At 31.6% G+C, this 21,961-nt stretch overlaps 1 protein-coding gene across 3 annotated transcripts in view; it reads left to right on the top strand.

Annotated features, from left to right (window-relative positions):
• Positions 1–1,466: 1,466 nt before the first annotated feature.
• LOC106715680 (lachesin) overlaps positions 1,467–21,961 on the top strand; it is a 36,730-nt gene continuing 16,235 nt past the window's right edge. For all 3 annotated transcript variants that reach the window (XM_014509014.2, XM_014509013.2, XM_014509012.2), the window contains exons 1-2: positions 1,467–1,693; positions 20,346–20,596. In XM_014509014.2, the coding sequence (XP_014364500.1) occupies positions 20,521–20,596 (76 nt within the window). In that variant the 5' untranslated portion in view covers positions 1,467–1,693; positions 20,346–20,520. The remainder of the gene's footprint in view (positions 1,694–20,345; positions 20,597–21,961) is intronic.

The following is a 21,961-nucleotide window of genomic DNA, read 5'->3' as shown; positions in this document are numbered from 1 at the left end:
CTAATTAAACAGACATTAGTAATTACCGTATAGCATGTTTTAAACAACTATCGAAGAAATGATCTCAAAGAATATTCTTTTAATAATAATAACAATTAGTTGCTTTCAAAAGTTTAATTTAAGAATGAAGAAACAAACTTCACGCCTGTGTTGTACAGGGGTACAATACTTAAACTTAATATTACTTAGTATCTTGTTTATTTTACATACAATTTCTCAATTTTTTATTTTTTATTTATTGACTACAGGTACATCTTACTAATATTATAAATGCGAATGCTTAGATGGATGGATGGATGTTTGTTTGAAGGTATCTCCAGAACGGCTCAATGGATATTGATGAGATTTGGCACATATGTAGATCATAGTCTGTAAGAACACATAGGCTACTTATTCAGTTTTTTTTTAATTCCACGCGGACGGAGTCGCAGGCGACAGCAAGTTTAGTATAATTACACCAACAATCAAGTACACAATAAACAAGTTATTGCAACAGATTTTGTCGGATAAATTTAATAAATAATAATGTGCATCATTTATTATAAGTAAAAATAACATTTAATGTTATAAATTTTAATAAAGTGTTATCATATTTTATTATATAACAGTACATTCTCATGTCATTTATAAAAGGAGGTAAAAACACTTGTTGACCTCCTTAATCCGATGTAACGCCACTGTGATAATATCAGGGTAAGGCTCGGATGACGTGCTACCGACAGTGTACAAACACAACATGCTTATAATATGTTGAAGCTCTGAAAAAAATACATATTAAACAAAAATAAGTTTAGTATTAATTTAAAGAAAAAAAAAACTGGCATAATATTAAATGGCAATACACACGAGCCACTAATTACTACATAGCATGTATGTTAAGATCGTCCAGTATCGGGAGCAGCGCAGCGTCTTCAAAGAAAGCTCTTTTAATTTTCTAATACGAATATTCTATATGTTTATGGAAGTATACTGATTTTAATGATTATTAGTACAAGCTAAAATCCTTTTCTGCAACTCGTAAACCTTTAATAGATGCACAGTACCTGACCACATGCAGTGTACTTTGGTATCATCGCCTATTATCTTCTTATTACCTATTATAACATTTTATTTAAAAAAATATATATGCAATCATGATAGTTGTTTGCATATAAGCAGAGTGGTCGGTGTATTTGATGCCACGATATCTACAGACTTCTGCGAAAATTTATGTATTTTCAACACAAAAGTCATTAAATTAAAGAACTTCAGAAAGCTTGTAGCGTAGCATCTAACTACCTCAGGCCTCAGGCCGGAGGCATTCGGCTACGTTTTTCTTTAGCGTTCTGTCCTTACAGCGCATACTTTATTTCTATTTGGCCGTAGCAGGAGGTGAGCGGGTAGCGGGGTGGCGGGGTGGCGGGGAGCCGAGGGTAGGGCTGGGACACGCGCGGTAGCGTCGCCCCAGCCAGTTGAGGCTGCGGCGGACCCGCGTGCGCTTGTCGTACGAACGTATCTCATAAAAAAACTGTGACCTACCAGTGTGTGTGACGTGATATAGTGCAGCAGAACCGATGCGTGCCGCCGCCGCCGTGCTGCGGTGTTCGACTCACGCATGTGACTTGTGATTGCCTTTGGTTTGCGTGCGACTAAGTGAGTTCGTAGCAAGTTCGTAATGTATTAACTCTCGGTGCAATCACGGTAATTGCCTCCGGTAAGTCATACTGTTTTTGTATAACAATTATCATAGCTCTATGCATATTGCTATAAGTTGGGATGTTTTTTATATGTATTTGAAGCCATTATTTTACGCTATTTTACCAGAATTGTACCATTTTATTTAGTTTAAAATGTTCCCGTCGGGTACGGAGCTTAAAGATTATTTCAATATTTGAAATTTACTCAAAGTCGAGGTTGAAAAATCTGATAAAACGACTAATAATGGTCTTGTTTTAATTATGAATTTTATAATTTTAAAATTAAGTATAAAACAAGATCATGAAAATGAATTAGATTTCAATTAATATTTAATCATAATAAATTCTAGAAGCAGTTGACAACAGTATTACGTATAGATATTATAAAACATTTGCAGTAACGTCATCTGTACAGAGCCCTAGAAAAATGAATATTCTTGACTTGGTATTAAAACGGCACCAGAAATATTATGTTTTATTACGGAAAAGAAAATAAAAAAAAAATACCGGACCTTAGAACAGTTCTAATTAGAATTAATGTATTTTTGAGTAAAAGACTACTTAAAAAATAAAATAAAATAATTGCTGGGCTGTAACAGCAGTATTTGAAATAATATAAAATTATCTTAATAATTCATTTTAATCCGAGTCACAATTTTATTTTCTACTATTCGACAAATTGATTGTCGTGGTGTACTCGGCTATAAATACGAAAAATTAAGTAAAAAATTTAAGTTTTATGCACATCCTCTGAGAACCATCCTTTAATAGAAATGGTTACGAATGTACCTTTCTGTATCGTGAACGTTTTGAAAATAATATAGACACAATAATTTAACTAAAGTGGAATAAAAAAAAAATCTGGATTCAAATGTGAATACATTATTTATTTTTATTTATTCGTTAACATCAGTTAAACAGATTAGGAGAGATTACAATGTGTAACTCATACCTACATTCGAAGAACAATTACAAAAGTTGTGACAGTCCGGTGATTAAATTTTTAACAAGCCAAAGTGAAAATAGCAAAAGATTGTCATGCTGTAGGCAACAAGGTTATATTTCAGGTGTAACAATCAAACAAAAGCCGGAGCCCAAATAATCTTTAGAATTCTACATAAATTTTTAGACTGGGCTATCTCATATCATTTCCGTAAATTAGTCAAACCTATTCTGAACTTATAGCAAAAGACTCCATAACTATATTGTAAGTAATTTGTTCAACGGCATCTAAAATTGGTAGGAGTAAGAGTGGAGTTGATTGAATGACCTCACGTAGCCAACCCAACTTTGATAAATCGTAGCAATGTCTACGGAAGGTCTACGCCTGAATGTATCGGTTACGAGTTTTCGATTTATACTAATGTAATCACATGTTCAAGTATATTTTCTTCGTGTTTTTCATTATTGACTAAACAGTAAAATAAAATTGGGGAAAAAGGCTAATTTAGATAGTTTTTCAAAGCAAACAAATTCACAGTATTTATGCACAACGCTACTTATTTTTGTATTACTGTCAAGAGAGAAAGTTAATAGAATTTGTAAATGTATGTTTTGAATTGCCTCAGTACAACGAAAATATTTTTGCCAGAGTAATATCGTAAGCGCTAAGAGGGTTGAGTACTTTTAACTTATTCCCATAAGACCGCTTTGTACAAAATTTCAAATTTTCATCTTAAGCTTATGAATGATTCTTTTTGAACATCGACTTTCTTGTTTTCCTTTTATATTAAATGGAACTAATATGTCTATAACATTTTCATAATGGATACCTTTGTGTCATGTAATTAAAAATTAGAATACTAAAGCAATTCAAAAATGTATTTACCTATATTAAGCTGTTTATTTAGCGATTAATATTAGATTACCTTTTCTCTGTCCATATTTTGTTTGACCTGGTTTTACTATATTTTTGATCTTTATTTTTTTTACTAGAATAAAATTATAGAAGTTTCAGGGTAAATACAATCTGCATAAACTGTCTGTTTGTAGTTTTATCCTTGAAAATGTGCAATAATATGGTAATTCTAATAACTAATCAAACAATCGTACTGCAAATGCTATTTATAAAGTAACTAGCTGTCGCCCCGACTCCGTCGGCGTGTAATTAAAAAAAAACTTAATAAATAGCCTATGTGTTCTTCCAGACTATGGTCTACATCTGTGCAAAATTTCATCAAGATCTGTTGAGCGGTTCCAGAGATAACTTCAAACAAACATCCACCCATCCATCTAAACATTCGCATTTATAACATTAGTAAGATCTGTATTTGCTACTCTGTATTTCAGTGTATCAAAGCGTGCTATGTTGGTAAATTTATACGAAAAAGTAAAGACAAGTCTATATTCGACAATAAAATTATTTCATAGCTTCTCGAAAACAACTCAAATGCTTTTAGAAATTCTAATCAGAAAATAGAATTTTTTTTGGTACTATCACTGTAGCAACTTAAGTCAAAAAACATTTTGTTTTACCGCTTAGTCTATATACAGTTCCATCAAACCACAATATCATATTTTTCAAAGTGAAGACGCAATTTAAAGTAAGCAATATCTAAGCTTAAGCCTGCCTTGTGGAACTGAGACGGTCTCTCGAGAAATTTCCGTCTTTTATAGGACAAAATAAATAGACTATTTATTTCAGAAACAAAAGTAAAAAAACGTGATTCTGAAAATTTTCTTTTAACATTAATTTATCGAAGTTTATATGTATAGCATTATTGAATGTAAATTAGTTTTTTTTTTTAGTAAAACATTGATTAATTAAATCATTTACTTTTATTTTTTTTCTTTCATTTCATAGAAAAATTGAGAAAATAACTCAGGAATACAAAAAAAAAGTGAACTTTCAAGAACGGCACAAAAACATCAATTTCATTTCAGATAAACGATGAAATTTCTGTGTATTTTTATGCTTTAATCAAGGCTAGAATAATTTATGCCGGAATCTGTTGGACCGAGATGCAGAGCGGTATTGATTTTGTTCAGAAATAGCAACGAGTTCTTTTACTGTTCACGATCCGATACTCAAACAATGAGCTTTAATATAATGTCAATGCGATATAAACTAAAAAAAAAAAAAATAGTTAAATATACTGCATGCATGAAAAGTTATCTTTTAAATTGGACGTTCCTTTTCTTCTTTTTGAGGTCTCCTTGAATTTGCGCTCGGTACTATCAAGAGTATATACAACTTTAATCATATACATTTATAATATTTACATTCATATTTCACAGTGTCTCTATTCACGTATGACAGACATGTGAAAAGCTTTATACCCTGTTGTCAATCGAAAAAAAAAAGTAAAGGTATATAATAATTTAAACTCATACAATATTATTAACTAATTGCCCTTGCTTTGAAGTGAATTAATTTTCAGCATTACAGTAATTAAGTCATCAGTGCTGGAATGCAATTTTGGTTAAGCTTTTATCATTGTAAATTTATATTTCAGCAGCGAATGAACTGGAATGTTCAGCAAATTAATCGAGTTAAAATGGTGTTTCAGTGGTAAATATTTTTAGCCATTCAGTTGCATTGATTACAACTTTTAAATTAATGTCTTTTAATTTTGTTAAATTACTAAATATGAGCCAACGCCCTTTACATTGTTCACTAAGAAACGTTTAATATTATGTCGACCACGTAAACATAAAAAAGTAATCAAAATCGTGAACAAATTACCTATAGAAAAAGACTTAATAAATTAATGGCAATAATTTTTTCCTACCCACTATGACAAAGGTACATTCAAAACCTACGGCTACCTGCTACGAAAACTGCTACGAATACATCATTGTTAAACTAGTAGAGATACTTCGATAACATTGCCAATTAACTTTAGGTTTGAGGTGTTAAATTTTAAGTTCTTTGAAGGCAAATCACATTTTGGTGTACTGTTCAATAATTAGTATACAGAATTAAAATTAATAAGGCTGACATTTCAGAATTTGTGTTGTATACGAACAATTTCATTTACTCTTTATTACGATACATGTGTGGCGCTTATCTTGCATCTTAAAACTCGGACTCCATTGGGCTAAATGCCAATTAAGAGTAAGTAGCAGCTAAATTGGTAGTTAGTCGAGCCGTTTTAGTGTTCAGATATATGTAGCTTATCCTACTAAGTTATATCAAAATACTTTGTTAATCTATTCGACCTCCTTTCTGTATAAGGTTAGGTTTCTTACATGAAAAGTTTTGATAGAATGAATATTATTATAGTGTTTAAAATAGTCAGCCGAATCAATTTTTCTTATATTATATAGTGGCAAACGAGCAAACGATTACCTAAATTCGCTTAAATAGCGAAGTGACCGTTGCCCATAGACATCCGCAATTGCCATTGCGTTGTTTATTACTTAATCGTCGGAGAATCGAATGCATAGAAAGAAAATATATTACCATTTCCTATGCGTCCCATCCTCCGTCAAATTTACCTCCCCTTTTTCTTACTTTCTTTAGAAAAGGGGACTCAAATTAAGCTTACGGCATGCAAGTATGTTGTGTATAATAAAAATTTGCTGTAATTTGAGAACATTTCGTACTATGACAGGCTCCAACGGTCAACCTATTTGTATAACCATATGTTTGTAAAAAAATTAAATCCTTACTAATATTATAAATGCGAAAGTAACTCTGTCTGTCTGTCTCGCTTTCACGCAAAAACTACTGAACCGATTTAAATGAAATTTTGTACACAGATAGTCTAGAGCCTGAGGATGGACATAGGCTACATTTTAACGCGAAAAAGGGGTTGTAAGGGGTTGAAAGTGGGGGTGAAAGTTTGTATGGAATTATCGTCATTTTTACAGGTAGAAGGTTGAAACTTATTTTTAAGGCTAATTTGATAAAGATAAATATGAAATTAAATTTTTGGAAAATTTTTACCCCCAGGGGTGCTAAATAACAATAGGGGATGAAATTTTGTTTGGCAATATATTCGGTTTTGGTGAATGTTTTGTTTGATATGCTTTGCTGTAACCCTTTCCAATATTTAGTCTAGAGCCTGATCAAAGACGTAGGCTACATTTTAACACGAAAAAGGGGTTTGAAGGGGTTGAAAGTGGGGGTTAAAGTTTGTATGGAATTATCGTCATTTTTACAGGTAGAAGGTTGAAACTTATTTTCAAGACTGCTAATTTGATAAAGATAAATATGAAATTAAATTTTTGTAAAATTTTACCCCCAAGGGTGCTTAATAACAATAGGGGATGAAATTTTGTTTGGGAATATGTGGGGTTTTGTTGAATGTTTTCTTTAATATGTTTTGCTATTACCCTTACCAATATTTAGTCTAGAGCCTGAGGAAGGACATAGGGCACATTTTAACGCGAAAAAGGGTTTGCAAGGGGTTGAACGTGGGGGTGTAAGTTTGTATGGAATTATCATCATTTTTACAGTTGAAAGCTTGAAACTTATTTTTGAGGTTGCTAATTCTATATAAATAAATATGAAATTAATTTATTGTAAAAAATTTACCCCCAAGGGTGCTAAATACCAATAGGGGATGAAATTTTGATTGGCAATATGCTCGGTTTTGGTGAATGTTTTGTTTAACATGTTTTGCTGTTATCCTTGCCAATATTTAGTCTAGAGCCTGAGGAAAGACGTAGGCTACATTTTAACGCGAAAAGGGGGTTGTAAGGGGTTGAAAGAGGGGATGAAAAATTGTATGGAAGTATCGTCTTTTTTACAGTTAGAAGCTTGAAACCTATTTTTGAGGCTGCTAATTTGATATAAAGAAATTAATATTCAATATTTGAAAAAAGTTTACTCTTAAGGGTGCTAAATAACAATTAGGGATGAAATTTTGTTTGGGAATATCTTAGATTTGTTTGGGAATATTTTGATTTTGTTGAATGTTTTGTTCAATATGTTTTGCTGTTACCGTTACAAATATTTAGTTTAGAGCCCGAGAAAGGATAAAGACTACTTTACAACGCGAAAAAGGGTTTGTAAGGGGTTGAAAGTTAGGGTGGAAATTTGTATGAAAGTATCGTCATTTTTACAGTTGGAAGCTTGAAACTTATTTTTGAGGTTACTAATTCTATATAAATATATAGGAAATTAAATTTTAGTAAAAATTTTGCCCCCAAGAGTGCTAAATAACAATAGGGGATGAAATTTTGTAAGGCAATATGTAAGGTTTTGGTGAATATTTTGTTTAATATATTTTGCTATTACCCTTACCAATACTTAGTCTAGAGCCTGAGGAAGGACAAAGCCTACTTTTTAACGCGAAAAAGGGGCTATAAGAGGCTGAAAGTGAGGGTGGAAATTTGTATGGAATTATCGTCATTTTTACAGTTAGAAGCTTTAAACTTATTTTTTAGGCTGCTAATTTGATATAAATAAATATGACATTTTAAATTTGTAAAACTTTTACCCTCAAGGTTGCAATGTAACAAAACGAAATAGGGGATGAATGTTTGTATGGGAAGATGTTTATGTGAATATTTTATAAGTTTTATATTTTTTGGCATTTTTTATAAATTTAAGTAAAAACCACAACAACAACATAATTCACGACCCGTAACCCAGAGGGGTAGGCAGAGACCCAGGACGTACATTTGGCGCGGTCCGGGCACACCTCTTTCTATGTTCTTCTACATACATCAAAGCATAGCACGTTGGTTAAATAAAATAATTAGCCCAAAAAAATGCTACCCAAAATAGTATTTCACGCGGACGAAGTCGCGGGCACAGCTAGTAAATAAATAAATTTAAATGAAAATATTAATTATGTCGTCTTTTCGATTGAACTGTAGTCAAAAAATTGCTTTTAACTCAAATTAAATTGATATAAATTTACCATTCCGGAATATTTATATTTTACAGACGTCGTATTAAAAATATAGGTTACGTACTGATAAAATTTCCTACTAAAGTTACAAGACCTAGTATTCAGAGTGGGAGTGCATATGACCTAGTCACCGCATTAAACTTTATTCTAACAACCGTATGCAGCTTTTTCTCTTCAGCTCCAACTAAAAGCCAAGAAAAGTTCTCAAACTTGTGCAATTAAACTGTATCTATTGACCTCCTTTCAAAAAATCCTTTTATAGTACTTGTGAGTTTTTTTTACTTAACACTGTTAAATGCAAATAAAATATATATTAATCCCTACATTATCTGCAAAAGATTTGATGCCATAAAAATATCGCAAATGTAATCTAATAAAAAAGATTGTAAAGAGTGGAAAAGTTAACATTTGCTGTTAATTTCACAAAATTTAACATTTAATGCAAAACTAAACTTAAATTATTTTCGCAGAGTAGTGAAGTGATATATTTATGACATTTGCTAATCTGTGCTAAAAAACAGTTTTATCAGTTTTATGAATGCTTTTCTGTTTCACCTCATTCATCACTGTGAAATCAACAAAAGAAATTGTTCCATAAAGTACTGACAAAAAATCACATGGCATATAAAACACTGATGTACAGCTACCAAGCGTTCCATTGTGTTGCTGGTATTGAAGATTTATTGGTACAAACCGCAGCTCTATGCGAAAAAAGCGGAAAAAAATGGAAAACAAAACAAATGTGAAATTGGATGGTGGTCGCGGACAAACCGGCGTTCGATTCAAACGCGCGCAAAGAGTAAAGAAGAAAAGAGTAAAGAGATAAAGAAGGAAATTGGAAAATTGTACGGAGCTGAAGCAAGAAATGGGGAGAGATGTATTTTAAGAAAGAGACTAATTTTCATAAATTTATAATGGTTTCCTAGTTTGTTATTTTCTGCCGTTCAAAAAAAAAATAACCAGTAAAATTTTATTTGCAGAAAATATAATTTTATGAAATATCTTTAATATTTATTTCAAGGTTAACAATTTGTGAAATCAGAAAAAAAAAACTGTCAAACATAAGAGACTAAAGTACTTTTTTTTTCTTTCCATCATAATTTACATTGCCAGTAAAATCGAATTACCATAGATACGCACATCGGGTATAAATATTCCATTGCTCGTAGTTCGCATTCAAAGCGTCATTCCTATGACAGACTATTACGTTACCGAGCTTGTTACTATTATTCGTGAAATAAAATTCTCTCAGCGTACTACATGACCCACGGGTGCCATTACTTCTACACAATGCCTGGCTTCAGCACACATCAAATAAAACTTTATTTATGACTTCCTACTACACTTCCCGTGAATGTGTGTAACACGAACTTTATAGTATTTTTAAATTTTAGTGTGTACTTTTATTTTTTATTTTTACACTATCTTTTTCCAGCGACTCCGTCCGCACAGAATTGTAATAAACTTAATGAGGAGTCTCGTGTTCTTACAGACTATGTTCTACATCCATGTTAAATTTCAGCGAGGTCCGTTGAGCGCTTCGCGTTAATATTAGCTTAATATTATATTGTATGCATGTGGTAGCCTAACATCTTAACGTTGGGCTACAATATGCATCCAATGCAATGCTAACTTAATTAAGAAATAAATATATATATGTGTATTTGATAAAATATACTTTACCAAAATATTATCATAATTTGATTTGTCGTTCAGGGGATTATTTTTTAAAGATGTTGCAACTTATTTAAATCTCATAGTAAAGTGCGATTACACTGAGATAGTCAGAGTACTATATTATTTTCAGAATTTTTTAAGTCATAAATTAAAATTACATACTTTTCATGTTTATTGAATTCAAAACTGAACTTGGTCTAAAATAACTATTAACATACTGTAATTTAGTGGCAGTTAGTACTTTGAAATCTGAATTAAAAACAAATGGGCATCAACTAAGCTGAATCCTTCCACTCGAGGGATATGAACAGCAAACAAACTGAAGTTACTAAATCCACCACAAAGTCCATTAATTGATTCAGAAGCAACTTTGAGTTCCGAGTTACTGTCATTTACTTCTAATCCCATATAAGTGATAAGTTGAATTAAAATAATTTTATTACTTTATTTTTTAGTTTTATTTAAAACTAGCTTTTACCCGCGACTCCGTCCGCGCGGAATAAAAAATAGAAAACGGGGTAAAAATTATCCTATGTCCGTTTCCTGGTTCTAAGCTACCTGCCCACCAATTTTCAGTCAAATCGATTCAGCCGTTCTTGAGTTATAAATAGTGTAACTAACACGACTTTCTTTTATATATATAGATTAATAATCAAATGAAAAACAATGAGTTTTATTATTAATAAAGTATTTAAACTTGTGACTTTGTTAAAAAATTCTATCGATTTATAGTTTTTTGTTAATATAGTTTTACTTTATTTTTAATATCAAACGACAAATGAATTACAAAAGACCTAGTATATTTGCTAATGTGTTTTAACATTTTTTTTTTCATCATTAGTTGGAATCTTATCACGGACAACACTTTATACAAACATAATAGGAGTAATAAAACAAAATTACACCGTCTAAGTAGTGTAAAAAGTATCATCAGGCCGCACATTACGTAGCGAGGAACGCGACCTCTGTCGGATAATATCTTGATGAATAAATTACATCACGGAAGTCGGAAAGCGCAACGCTACTGCGGACTAGTTTTGTCACGAAATACAGTAGTTGCATTTGAAATTTTATTATATAATACAATTGTTTTCTTATCGTACCTTTTATCTTTTAAAAATATGCGTACTTTTTAGCCCGATTGACAGTAACTAGAATAATTGCAACTATGTTCTATTTTGAACTGCTCTTAGTTTACACAGACGCAACGCTTGTACAAAACATATCTTCATCCCGCTCAATTTCTTTGGAAATGCAGAGTATGTATACATATTCGAACCAAAATAATCGTATTAATCAAAATTGTTGTACCTTTTTTGCTAAGTAGATAACACAAGCCTTTTTCTATGGAACCATTTCCAATCTGTTCGGATGATTATCTCTGTCTCTCCGACATTAATTCTCGTTACCGCACAAACTTTAGCAATCTCAATACTAATAAATTTATCTTTGTAATCGCTTCTTTTATACGATAACAGACGGACAATATTTATGTTTTTTGTCTACGTTATTGTTTTTATGTTAGTAATATCTGTAAAGAATTCCAACTTAGTAGAAATAAAAACTAACTAGGGAAATCCAAAATCTATTTTCTGCAAGAGGACAGACGAAAAATGTGTTCCGTATAATTTTTATGTCATATTTGAGTACATGAAGTTTTAAACACATGTAATTTTGCCATATAGTAGTACATAAAGGTTTTCACCACATCGATGTTCATGTTTGCAATGGTCATAATAATTACTATTACAATAAAGACTATGTATTGTTAATTATAAAACTACCTATAACATAAGCATGCATGTCTAAATGTGTATGTTAAAAAAGCTAGAGAAATAGTGCCAAATGTAAATCTGTAAGTGTTTACAAACTCGGTATGTTACATTATATAACAGAAACATAATCACATCAACAAAACGTGACAAGTTAATCAAGTAGATTTATATAAATTCAAGGTAACACAAACGTCGTCGTCTTTAGCTTATTTAAGGGCAGACACGCAACACTGAATGGTTCATTGCACCTGCCTCGAAGACATTGATCAATCTCTCACGACTCAACGATTTTATTTATTCATATCTCCAGCGATAAAATGAGAAATTCGCAAGCTTACTCATGGCACCTAGACACTGAAAGTTTGAACATAAATTATAATAAACTGCAACATACATTTTATGCAGACTCAAAAAACCATTTATTGTCAATTTAAATAAGTTAATGCGCATTTTTGGCATAGCTAAAGACAAAAGTTACAAATTTGTTTATTTTTGCATTACTAACTACAACAAACGGAATTCGTTTATTCTTTTGTTTCTCGTAAAAATGTTGTTCCGAGAATAAATGGTCACGGTTTTGGAAATCCAGTAAAAAGAACGTAAAATATTGTTAAACACGGCATAAAATATGCAACAAAACATAAAAGCTCTTAGTGGCATTAGCAATAGCGATAGAAGCGCGTGAAATGACACATTTGTTTAAGTGCCGTTTACGAAGCCCGCCATTGGCTAAAGGCGAATCAGCAACGTATATTTTTATGATAGGGACACACTGACGGCACGGTTTACTTACATTTTGCACATTTTACTGTTTTTTTCTTTCGATGTAACGACCATAATTTGATATTTTATGCTCAATGGAAACAAACGAAGTGGTTTCACGTACGTTACGTTCAGTTTTTGTGTGTTTTTAACAACGACATACCGCAAATACATTTAAACCTAAATTAATGAATAAGAGTTGTAAAACTATAAAAACTGTATTTAAAAAAATGTATTGTATGCCATTAGCTCTAAAATTGTTTTAAGATTTTAAAACAATCTGTAAGTGGTGCCGGAATTTGATCATGAATCAGAAGAGCCAAGTCTGCGGACTATCCGAAAAAAAGTTGTTTCTTATTTCATACTGTAAAAAAATAAAGAAGTAACTATTTCTTGTTAAACACGAAGACAGTATTGTCGCCTCTAAAATCACGATTTTTTCAACTACTTTAATAAAATTCTTCTCAACATATTAAAGACAAAATCTAGGGATAGTTAACCAAAACATTTAGGGCGATATTTTCTTAATCATTTCTTAAGATGTGCAATGTGTTCCATATTCAGAAATGCATTGGAATGTTGCCAAGTACATTTCGTTGTTATGTTGGTCACAATATACCCCAAAACTAACCATTTCTTTCGTAATAACTTCCACAATCTTACATATATTGGATTAAGGGCAGCCGATGTAAAACAATTGTATCTTTTTTTAGTATACAGTATCGTGGTTATGACAAGAATGTAAACTTGAATGTTATTTCTACCGCTATAAAATTATTCAGCTATAATTGAAAAAATTAAGAGGACTTGAGATTTGGAAAGTATATATTACTAGCTGTCGCCCGCGACTCCGTCCGCGCGCTGTTAAAAAAAACTTAATAGCGGTTAAAAAAATAGATAGTAGCCGATTCTCAGACCTATTGAATTTGAATATAAAATATCATAACAATCGGTCAAGCCATTACGGAGGAGTATGGTAACTAGATAACATAGTGACATGAGAATTTTATATATAAGACTAGCTGTCGCCCGCGACTACGTCCGCGCGCAGTAAAAAAAATGGGGGGGGGGTATGAAAAATAGATGTTGACCGATTCTCAGACCTACTGAATATGCTCACTAAATTTCATGAGAATCGGTCAAGCCGTTTCGGAGGAGTTCAAGTTCGAACCCCGTGACACGAGAATTTTATATATTAGATTTACATAAGTACATATTTATAATTAATAATAGTGATTCTATTTTATAACTGTAGGATACAAAGGTGTTTATTTTATTACTCGTATAAGTCGTGTAAAGCCTTTATAATTCTAATATTAAATTAAAAATTTACGAATAGCAAAGGTTTTGTAGTCATTGATGTTAATATGACACATATATAGCCCTAAAGCCTTTAAAGGTCAGAAAGTTCCAAAAATAAACGCTATTACACTTTATTAAATTCTAATCGATTTCACGTATCCGTTATTCGGATAAATGGGTAAATTATAAAAAAAAATTGTTTCACTTCTAAAAGAAACAATATTATTTTCGAATTATATAGCTCATGAAATTTAGTTTAAGGAAATTGCCGTTACGCGAAGGAACACTGAACACGCGAAACGTTCGTAGGAGAAAATTTGATAGCTTATAGCTTTGATGGCAGACGTGAGTGTATGGCTCAGGTGATCGGCCGAGACGTGACGTGGAATAATTTAAACATTGATTTATTTAATGCTCTCTTATAACTTTACTGATGCTTGTCAAAACATTACGTATATTATGTAGATAGTCTTTAAAAGAAGACCAGATACGTAAAAACAAGTCTTATTGTACTAATTAGACGAATTTTTATTTCTATTACTCTGCACTAAAATCACATCCACGTAACTCCTCAACATTGTCAAAGTATTGAGGCTACAAGATAGACATCAGAAAATTTACATAAATACAAGTTTACTCACAGAAAATACTTACCAGTGTGAGTGTGGAAAATGGCACCAAATACGATTTCAAGAACATTATCGAAACGTGAAACTCAAAATGGCGGGTAACCTAGGGATTAAAATAGTACCGAATACCAAAAAATTTACCTAAAAGTAACTATTTTGTACCTCGCTCTAAGAAAATACATAGTTTAAATTGAAAACGAATCTATTACCAATAAGAAAAAAACTATAACTAGGTTTACTAACATATATATCGCTATGTCTTTCACAGCTCGTTGGTTCTCTCCGTCGGTAGCTAAGCAATGTAAGTAAAAAGTCTAACTATTATTCCATCTATCCATCCATTCAGCCTCGTAACGCCCACTGCTGGGCATAGGCCTCCCCCCAAAGATCGCCACGATGATCGGTCCTACTAACTATTATTACTTATAATAAAATATTTTCATTGTACGACGACTTAATTGCAACGACTAATTTAAAAATGGCATTAAATTGCTACCTATCCTAAAATAAAATAAAAAAATTATCCAAAAAGATGACGATAAATATTCCAAATTGAAATAAAACATTTCGAAGTACAAGACCTTTCTGCTTTTATTATTGTAGTATGCTTTCGTATTCTAAAAATAGTTACAATTCGGGATAACGGTTGGGCTACATGTTACACAAGTATCATACGGGATGAATGTAAATCACCCTATCGGTTGGCTTCCAGCCCATTGGTGTTGTAACCTTGGATTGTTGAAACAATGTTTTTTTTTAAAGGAAACATATTCTTTTGTAATCAAATACACGTCTACCTCTTATTTATTATTATCTAACAATTACGCGTATCTTTTATTATAATTGTCATAAACAGAAAATCATGTTCTGATTTTAAATGAATTCAATAGAATTATATTTACACATGTCACTGGCTGACAATGCCATTTGTATGGATTTATTTTTAAACGTGTTTAAAATAATATTACGATCATATCGGTAAAATTGTTTGGATAGGTTTGTTATAATTTCACATTTCAAATGAATTATACGTCATTATGTTTTCTTTGCTACCAATCAAAAATTAGTGCAGTTTCCTTTGTGAGCATTGTGAAAATTGATAACGTGTTTTTTTACTTCAAGTACTTTAGTAGACGCCTTGTTATTAAAATCCATTATGAATCTGATGGAAGCTGTTAATGTATAATTAAAATTGATGTCGTAATACACCGAGGACTAAAGTAATCGTTACAACAAAGCCTTTTCACAATGTGCAAAGGGAAATAATAGCAATTTAGCTCCCAAAAGGCCTTGTAAATCTTTGTAATTTATATTAATAGGCCAGAATTTAGGTTAGTTTTGTTATAAGTCGACACTTGGGGACCGATTTCGGTGTTAACTAGACGATACTAAATCAAAATGAATCGTGTTGTTTTGGAATGCCATAATACGTACACAAGTATTGGTTATTACATCAACAATTTTGTTATGTTTTTGCTTCTTCTGAATTTAAAGATTTATCTTATAATGATTAGGCAGCTCAGGGTTTCTCGTTCATTCTTGAATTAAGTTTACAATTTTCTTATTTTTATTAAAAACTAAGGTTTGTAGAAATATGGTTGTTTAAGGCATTTTGTGGTGTTAATTGTAGTATATTTTTATCATATTTAATAATTAGATCATTTTTTCACTTATGTACCAAAGCATTTATACCTGGTCAAGGCCGTGGAGTATATAATGCAGCAAAATTGTAACTGTTAGCCTTGAGGCTCAATGTCAAGCACCTTTAATGCGTTAAACTGTTTGTAGCGTTGTTAATAATTAAATAAGCCTGAGTGGTTTTGTATAAAGTGCGTTTGCCTATAGGTAGTTGTGTATAAAGTGCGCATGTCTTAAAGTTTATGTTTATCTGTACAAGAAAATACTGAAAATAATGAAGTAAAATTAGTAATAATACTAATTATTACCTTACTGACACGAATCTCTTCAGCATTGGTAAGACTATGCAATATTTTTATATTAGTCTTCATAAATATTGTCATATTCCATGTACCGACTAAATTACTTTCATTACAGTAATGAAAGTCATCTCCCAGAAACAAAAGCAAAACTCAATGTTCTGTAAAAACATAATACTCATAAATAATGGACACAATTTCGTTGACGCCGTTTCATCGTGCGAGAATTTTATACCGGGAATTGTGTTACGCATAAAAACATCGCAACGATTTATTGTAATAAGCCGTCGACACGGCAAGTTATTTGTACTATAACTAGGAAATACTATTGCAATTAAATTATTCGTTATAGTTTCACATTTTTTTACCTGTGACAATAATGAACCACAAGACCAGTCTGGAAAGACTAAAGCAGACTAAAGCTTTAGTCTTTCCAGACTGGTCTTGATCATAGTGTATCAGTGACCCGCTTCACAAGCCACTGTTACTCCTTCCTGATTGCTTCCTTTCGTCTTTCATCTTTGTACATTTTTAATTTCTTGATTTTAGTTGACAATTGTAAAAATATAATCTATCAGGACTTTAAAACAGTTAAAAGTTTCGTTTAAGAAAATTATATTAGTATTTCTACTACGTTGTGAATAAAGCAAAGTACTTCGTCGGGCGTGAAGATAAACAAAATGAAAATGCAAAACTGAGCTGTGATTTATGGTGGTAATAAATTATAAATAATAACTTGAATATCAAGTTTAAGTAATAATAAAATGTTAAGATGCACTAGTATTAATTAAAGTATACGATCGTGATATTCAAGACTTTGTAAGAAGTCCTATAAGTTTGTTGTAACGCGATCTAAGCTTAGACCTAAAAATAAGTTGGAAAGGTTTCAGACGAACCTGTGCATGTATACATGGCAAAGGAATAGATCAATTGTTTCAAGTATGGTCAGCAAAACAAAATATGTAAGATTAGAAATGTTTTACAAAAATTACTCTGATGCGAATGATAAGTGGAGCTAGAAAAAGTCGGTGCATATTTCTTAATATTTAAGACAATTCGTAGTGCTTAATAAATTAAAACCAACTATCAATTTAAAATTAAGTTCTTAGGGTTATACGAGTACATTCATATTTAAAATAATATTTGTTTTATAAGAAACAAACAACGTGTTTGTCTTAACATGCTGTGGTAAATTGCGTTACATCTCATATATACATATACCATCATAAGTTGTCTCCGCGGACCTTGATAATACTATTAGTGTTGGCGCCAACTCAACCCACTCTTTTTGTAGTTGGTAAACAGCCAAAGATAACACTGCTTACTTATTTGTCAGAACAACCCTTACGTAGGCGTTGGCGAATACGTATGTATACAGCCCAGTTAGTCGGAACTCTGCCCCACGACTAATTAAAAATTTAGTATGTAGTATTAATTGTTAAAGAGTTACTCACTTTGTAATTCTCTGTAACTCTTTAAAATGAATTATTTTAAAGAATTTGTTACTTTGAATAAAGTCCAGAACTCCCGATTTCACTATTTTGTAACGTTTTCAAGCAACTCGACAGAATTTTCCGATATCAAAAGTTATTTGATATTCCACGTGAGTTTGCACCCTGATTCGCGGATAAGAATTGGCTCGTCTCTTTCGTGCAAGACTGTACTTATATACACTGGACGTGACATATTTCCTCTTTGGATATTACGTACATTCGGGATGTAAAGTGTCAAAGCGGGGATTACTTTGAAGATATTGAAATTTATTTGAAGTGTTGCACGTTTTGGTATTTTATTATACTATTTGTGTTGACAGTACCAAAGGTAGAGTATAGTGCGTTCACGCTTGCACGGCGTACAATGATCCGTATGTTCTGTTAGCAATCGATGCGGATCAACGATAAAAGGTTTTATGTCGGCAATGTACAAAACTTGCTTTTACGACGTGTTTATGTGTCGGTGAGCTGCTATTGATGGATGTCGGTGATCTTTTATTTATTTGTTTTGTCGTATTGCTGTTTTATTGAGAACATGAGTATGACTATTGGTACCTCTGTATGACAGTTGGTAACGCAGTTCGACAAATTATTGAACGCTAAATATTATGCACTTAGTGCTTGTACTTGTGAGTAGAGTGTGTGATTTTCACAATTTCACCCGCGTCAATTTATTTATTTTAATTGGTTACTAATAGAAGTAGTATGCGATTACGCGGAGACACACATGTACCAGTTTAAAAAGAACTCATTTAGTTTTACGCAACCTTGACCATTAGTAGTTTGAAGCATATTAGAATATCGTATATAAAACGGAATTAATTTATTTTATTGAGTAAAGCTTAAAACTCCGAACAAAATAATAAAATAAATCTTTTTTTGCGACGCTTTATCATCTAAAATTGAAGAAAGCCTAAAAGGTATAGAATTTTGCAGTCTCTTTGAATAATCACTAATCCTTCATTTCGTTCCCTTTTCGTCTAAATGTTGATTACTTCGTTTGGATTACGCAAATTGAAAAAAGGTTGGAAAACTTTTAAATGCTAAAACGAATAAAACACCTTTTGAAGAAAAACATATTATTGCTATATACAAAGAAACATATTACACGTCTAAAACATTTATATTACTTATTTTAAATATAAAATAGTAATTACTTAAAGAAACACACAGCCACGTAAATATATATGTAGTCTATGGTTTGAACTGGAAACAATTAGCATATATTTAAACATGCAAACTCTGAATCAAAATCGCGGACCCAGCTAGAAATCAAAGTGCGTTTGCTTTACCCACTCCTTTTTGAACTAGATTATTTGATATTTATTAACCGTAAACATAAAATATAACAAAGAAATCTATAAATCATTAAAAAGTTTAAAGTCCTATTTACGAAGTTCTAAAATTAAATTAAGTTTTAATTTACAGCTAGGCTAGTTTAATTGACAGTGTTGCACTGAACCAATTATTCTAACATGTTAGTTTTTATTACGATAAAGAGTGTATTTTCTTTGAAATTATTTTGACACTACTTCAATATGCCACTCAATATCGTTAGCTTTCGATTTAATTCTGACAGAACAAAAACATCGTTTACCACACGCTTGGAGTAATCCAAACAAACGGCACAAATATTTGCTCTACATTTCACCATAGACGTGGAATAACAATGTGCAAGAAGTACTATTAATTAGGTGACATGACAGAGGAGTGTGTAGCCGGTAAACACGAACACTTCTGGCAGGCATTAAACTGCGTTCACAATACAATTTCTGCCGCTGACGCCTTTGTATGTTACGTCGTTCTTTTTCAGGTCAATTCCAGCGGCATGCTTAACAGATAATTGTGTTCAGCTCGTTGGACGAGAAATAGAATTAGCCTTTGAATTTAGAAATAGATTTATAAATTCTATTTTATTATCAAGTTAGAAATATCTTTGTCCTTTTCCCATTTTGTATGGTCGGCATAGCATGTTCAAATGTTAATGCATCATTCGTCACTTACATGACTTTATTCTAAATTAAGTCAACTTTTACACAATTTATTCAACCCTAATAACAAACCTTTCTGTCCCAACGTATACAACTACATACACAACTAAGTTTCTTTTTGTATATCTCCTTCAACTCTCTAGCTGTGGGTGTCTACTGCAGTGAATTGACTGATATTACTGTCTCTATTATTACAAAGAGATTGTAAGTTACCCAGTGTGTAATAAACCCATAGTTAAAGCATTGCATAACAATTTTAAATTCAGAACATTCTAAATTTCTTTGTTTTTGTTTCAGGTGGACCTAACCATAATCTGATGGAAACATCAACATAGCATTCATAATGCTGTTCAAACGATCGAAATCTAAAGTATCAAGAATACAGAATCAACGGGTATTTTAGGCAATTAATTGGCTATAGAAAATGAGAATGTTCGTGAAAGCCAGCGTCGGTTGAGGAGCACGAGGAAACATGGCCGGCAAACTGTGCGGCGATGTGTTGGGCGTATTACTGGCACTCGTCATCTGTGTGACGCGCCCTGAACACGGTCAGTTACATTTTTATTAACAATTTTGTTTTCTAATATTTTGAATGGTTACATATGTTGAGACCAAAGTTTGGTTCATGACTATCCGATTGAAGAATTCGAATTTGGCAATTCATTTAGGTTATCTCTACATTAATTGTTTTCATTTTTTTTTTACTTTGCCTTTCATAGTAATAAAGAAATATAAGAATAGAATTTCTAAATAAATAATTCATAAAAGTAAAAAGTATAAATTGAGAGAAAACCGAAACGAGAGTTTAAATTCCAGACTACCAGGAAATCTGACCAGCTCTTCCTGGAAAAAAGAATTTACAAAGCACCTTTTAATTAAGCTCTGACCTGAAATAAATTCAACAGGTCAAAAGTTACATTCATGGAATCAATGTGGCCTCGACCTGAAAATTACTATTACGATAAAAGCAAAATGAAATCGAAAAATACCTCACTTCTCAAGTGTGAAACAAAAGAGATGCTTAATAATGATTTTATTAAATACGTTGATTAAGAAGAAATAGAAATTATGATTCAGAATTTTAAAACAACAAAATGATATAATGTTAAGAACGTTACATCATTTTGCTTTAATAAATTAATTTTGACAAAGATTGGATTGGTATGTGCCAACCAATCCAATCTTTGTCAAAATTAATTTATTAATCTATCAAATATTTATTTTTTATTTATATCAAAATTAATCTTAGATTTATTTTAATACTTATGCAACGAAAAATTATATACTTATATCTTAATCTTTTCCTAATTTGGATTTAGTGCTATTATTTTTATTGCAAAATTTGATAGTAAAATGAATCACGATGTGGATAAACTATCACAGTTTGATACAATTGCATGACTCTAGTAATGCATTAAAAGAATATTTTTCTTCATAACAAACGTTTATTAAAGTGCAGCAAAGATCAGAACTAACAAAAGATTCACAATCGCGTTTCTAGTCAACGTTTCCGTGTCTAAAAAAACAAAATGCATTCAAAAGTACCATAAAAAACAATCTCAAACAAAATACACTAAAAAGAAACAAAATAATGTCATGAAAACTTCTTTCTTTCTTTCTTCTCTCTTTCAAAAACCCTCTAAACTCTAAAGAAAGTTCTCTTCTTTCTTGTAACATGTCTATATTGTATAATTATTGTTATTTCGCAGTCGGTGTCGGCCGAAGTAAATAGGTGACATTTTATATTTGAGATGTATTAGACATACTTACGTTTATGTCCCTACTTAGGCCGAAACCGACTCCAAAATAACAATAATTATACAATATAGACATGTTACAAGAAAGAAGAGAACTTTCTTTAGAGTTTAGAGGGTTTTTGAAAGAGAGAAGAAAGAAAGAAAGAAGTTTTCATG

This window comes from Papilio machaon, chromosome 5, assembly GCF_912999745.1.
Source record: "Papilio machaon chromosome 5, ilPapMach1.1, whole genome shotgun sequence".
Lineage (NCBI taxonomy): Eukaryota > Metazoa > Arthropoda > Insecta > Lepidoptera > Papilionidae > Papilio > Papilio machaon.
The sequence above is the reverse complement of the archived record's forward strand: the minus strand, read 5'-3'. Positions and strand labels throughout refer to the sequence as shown.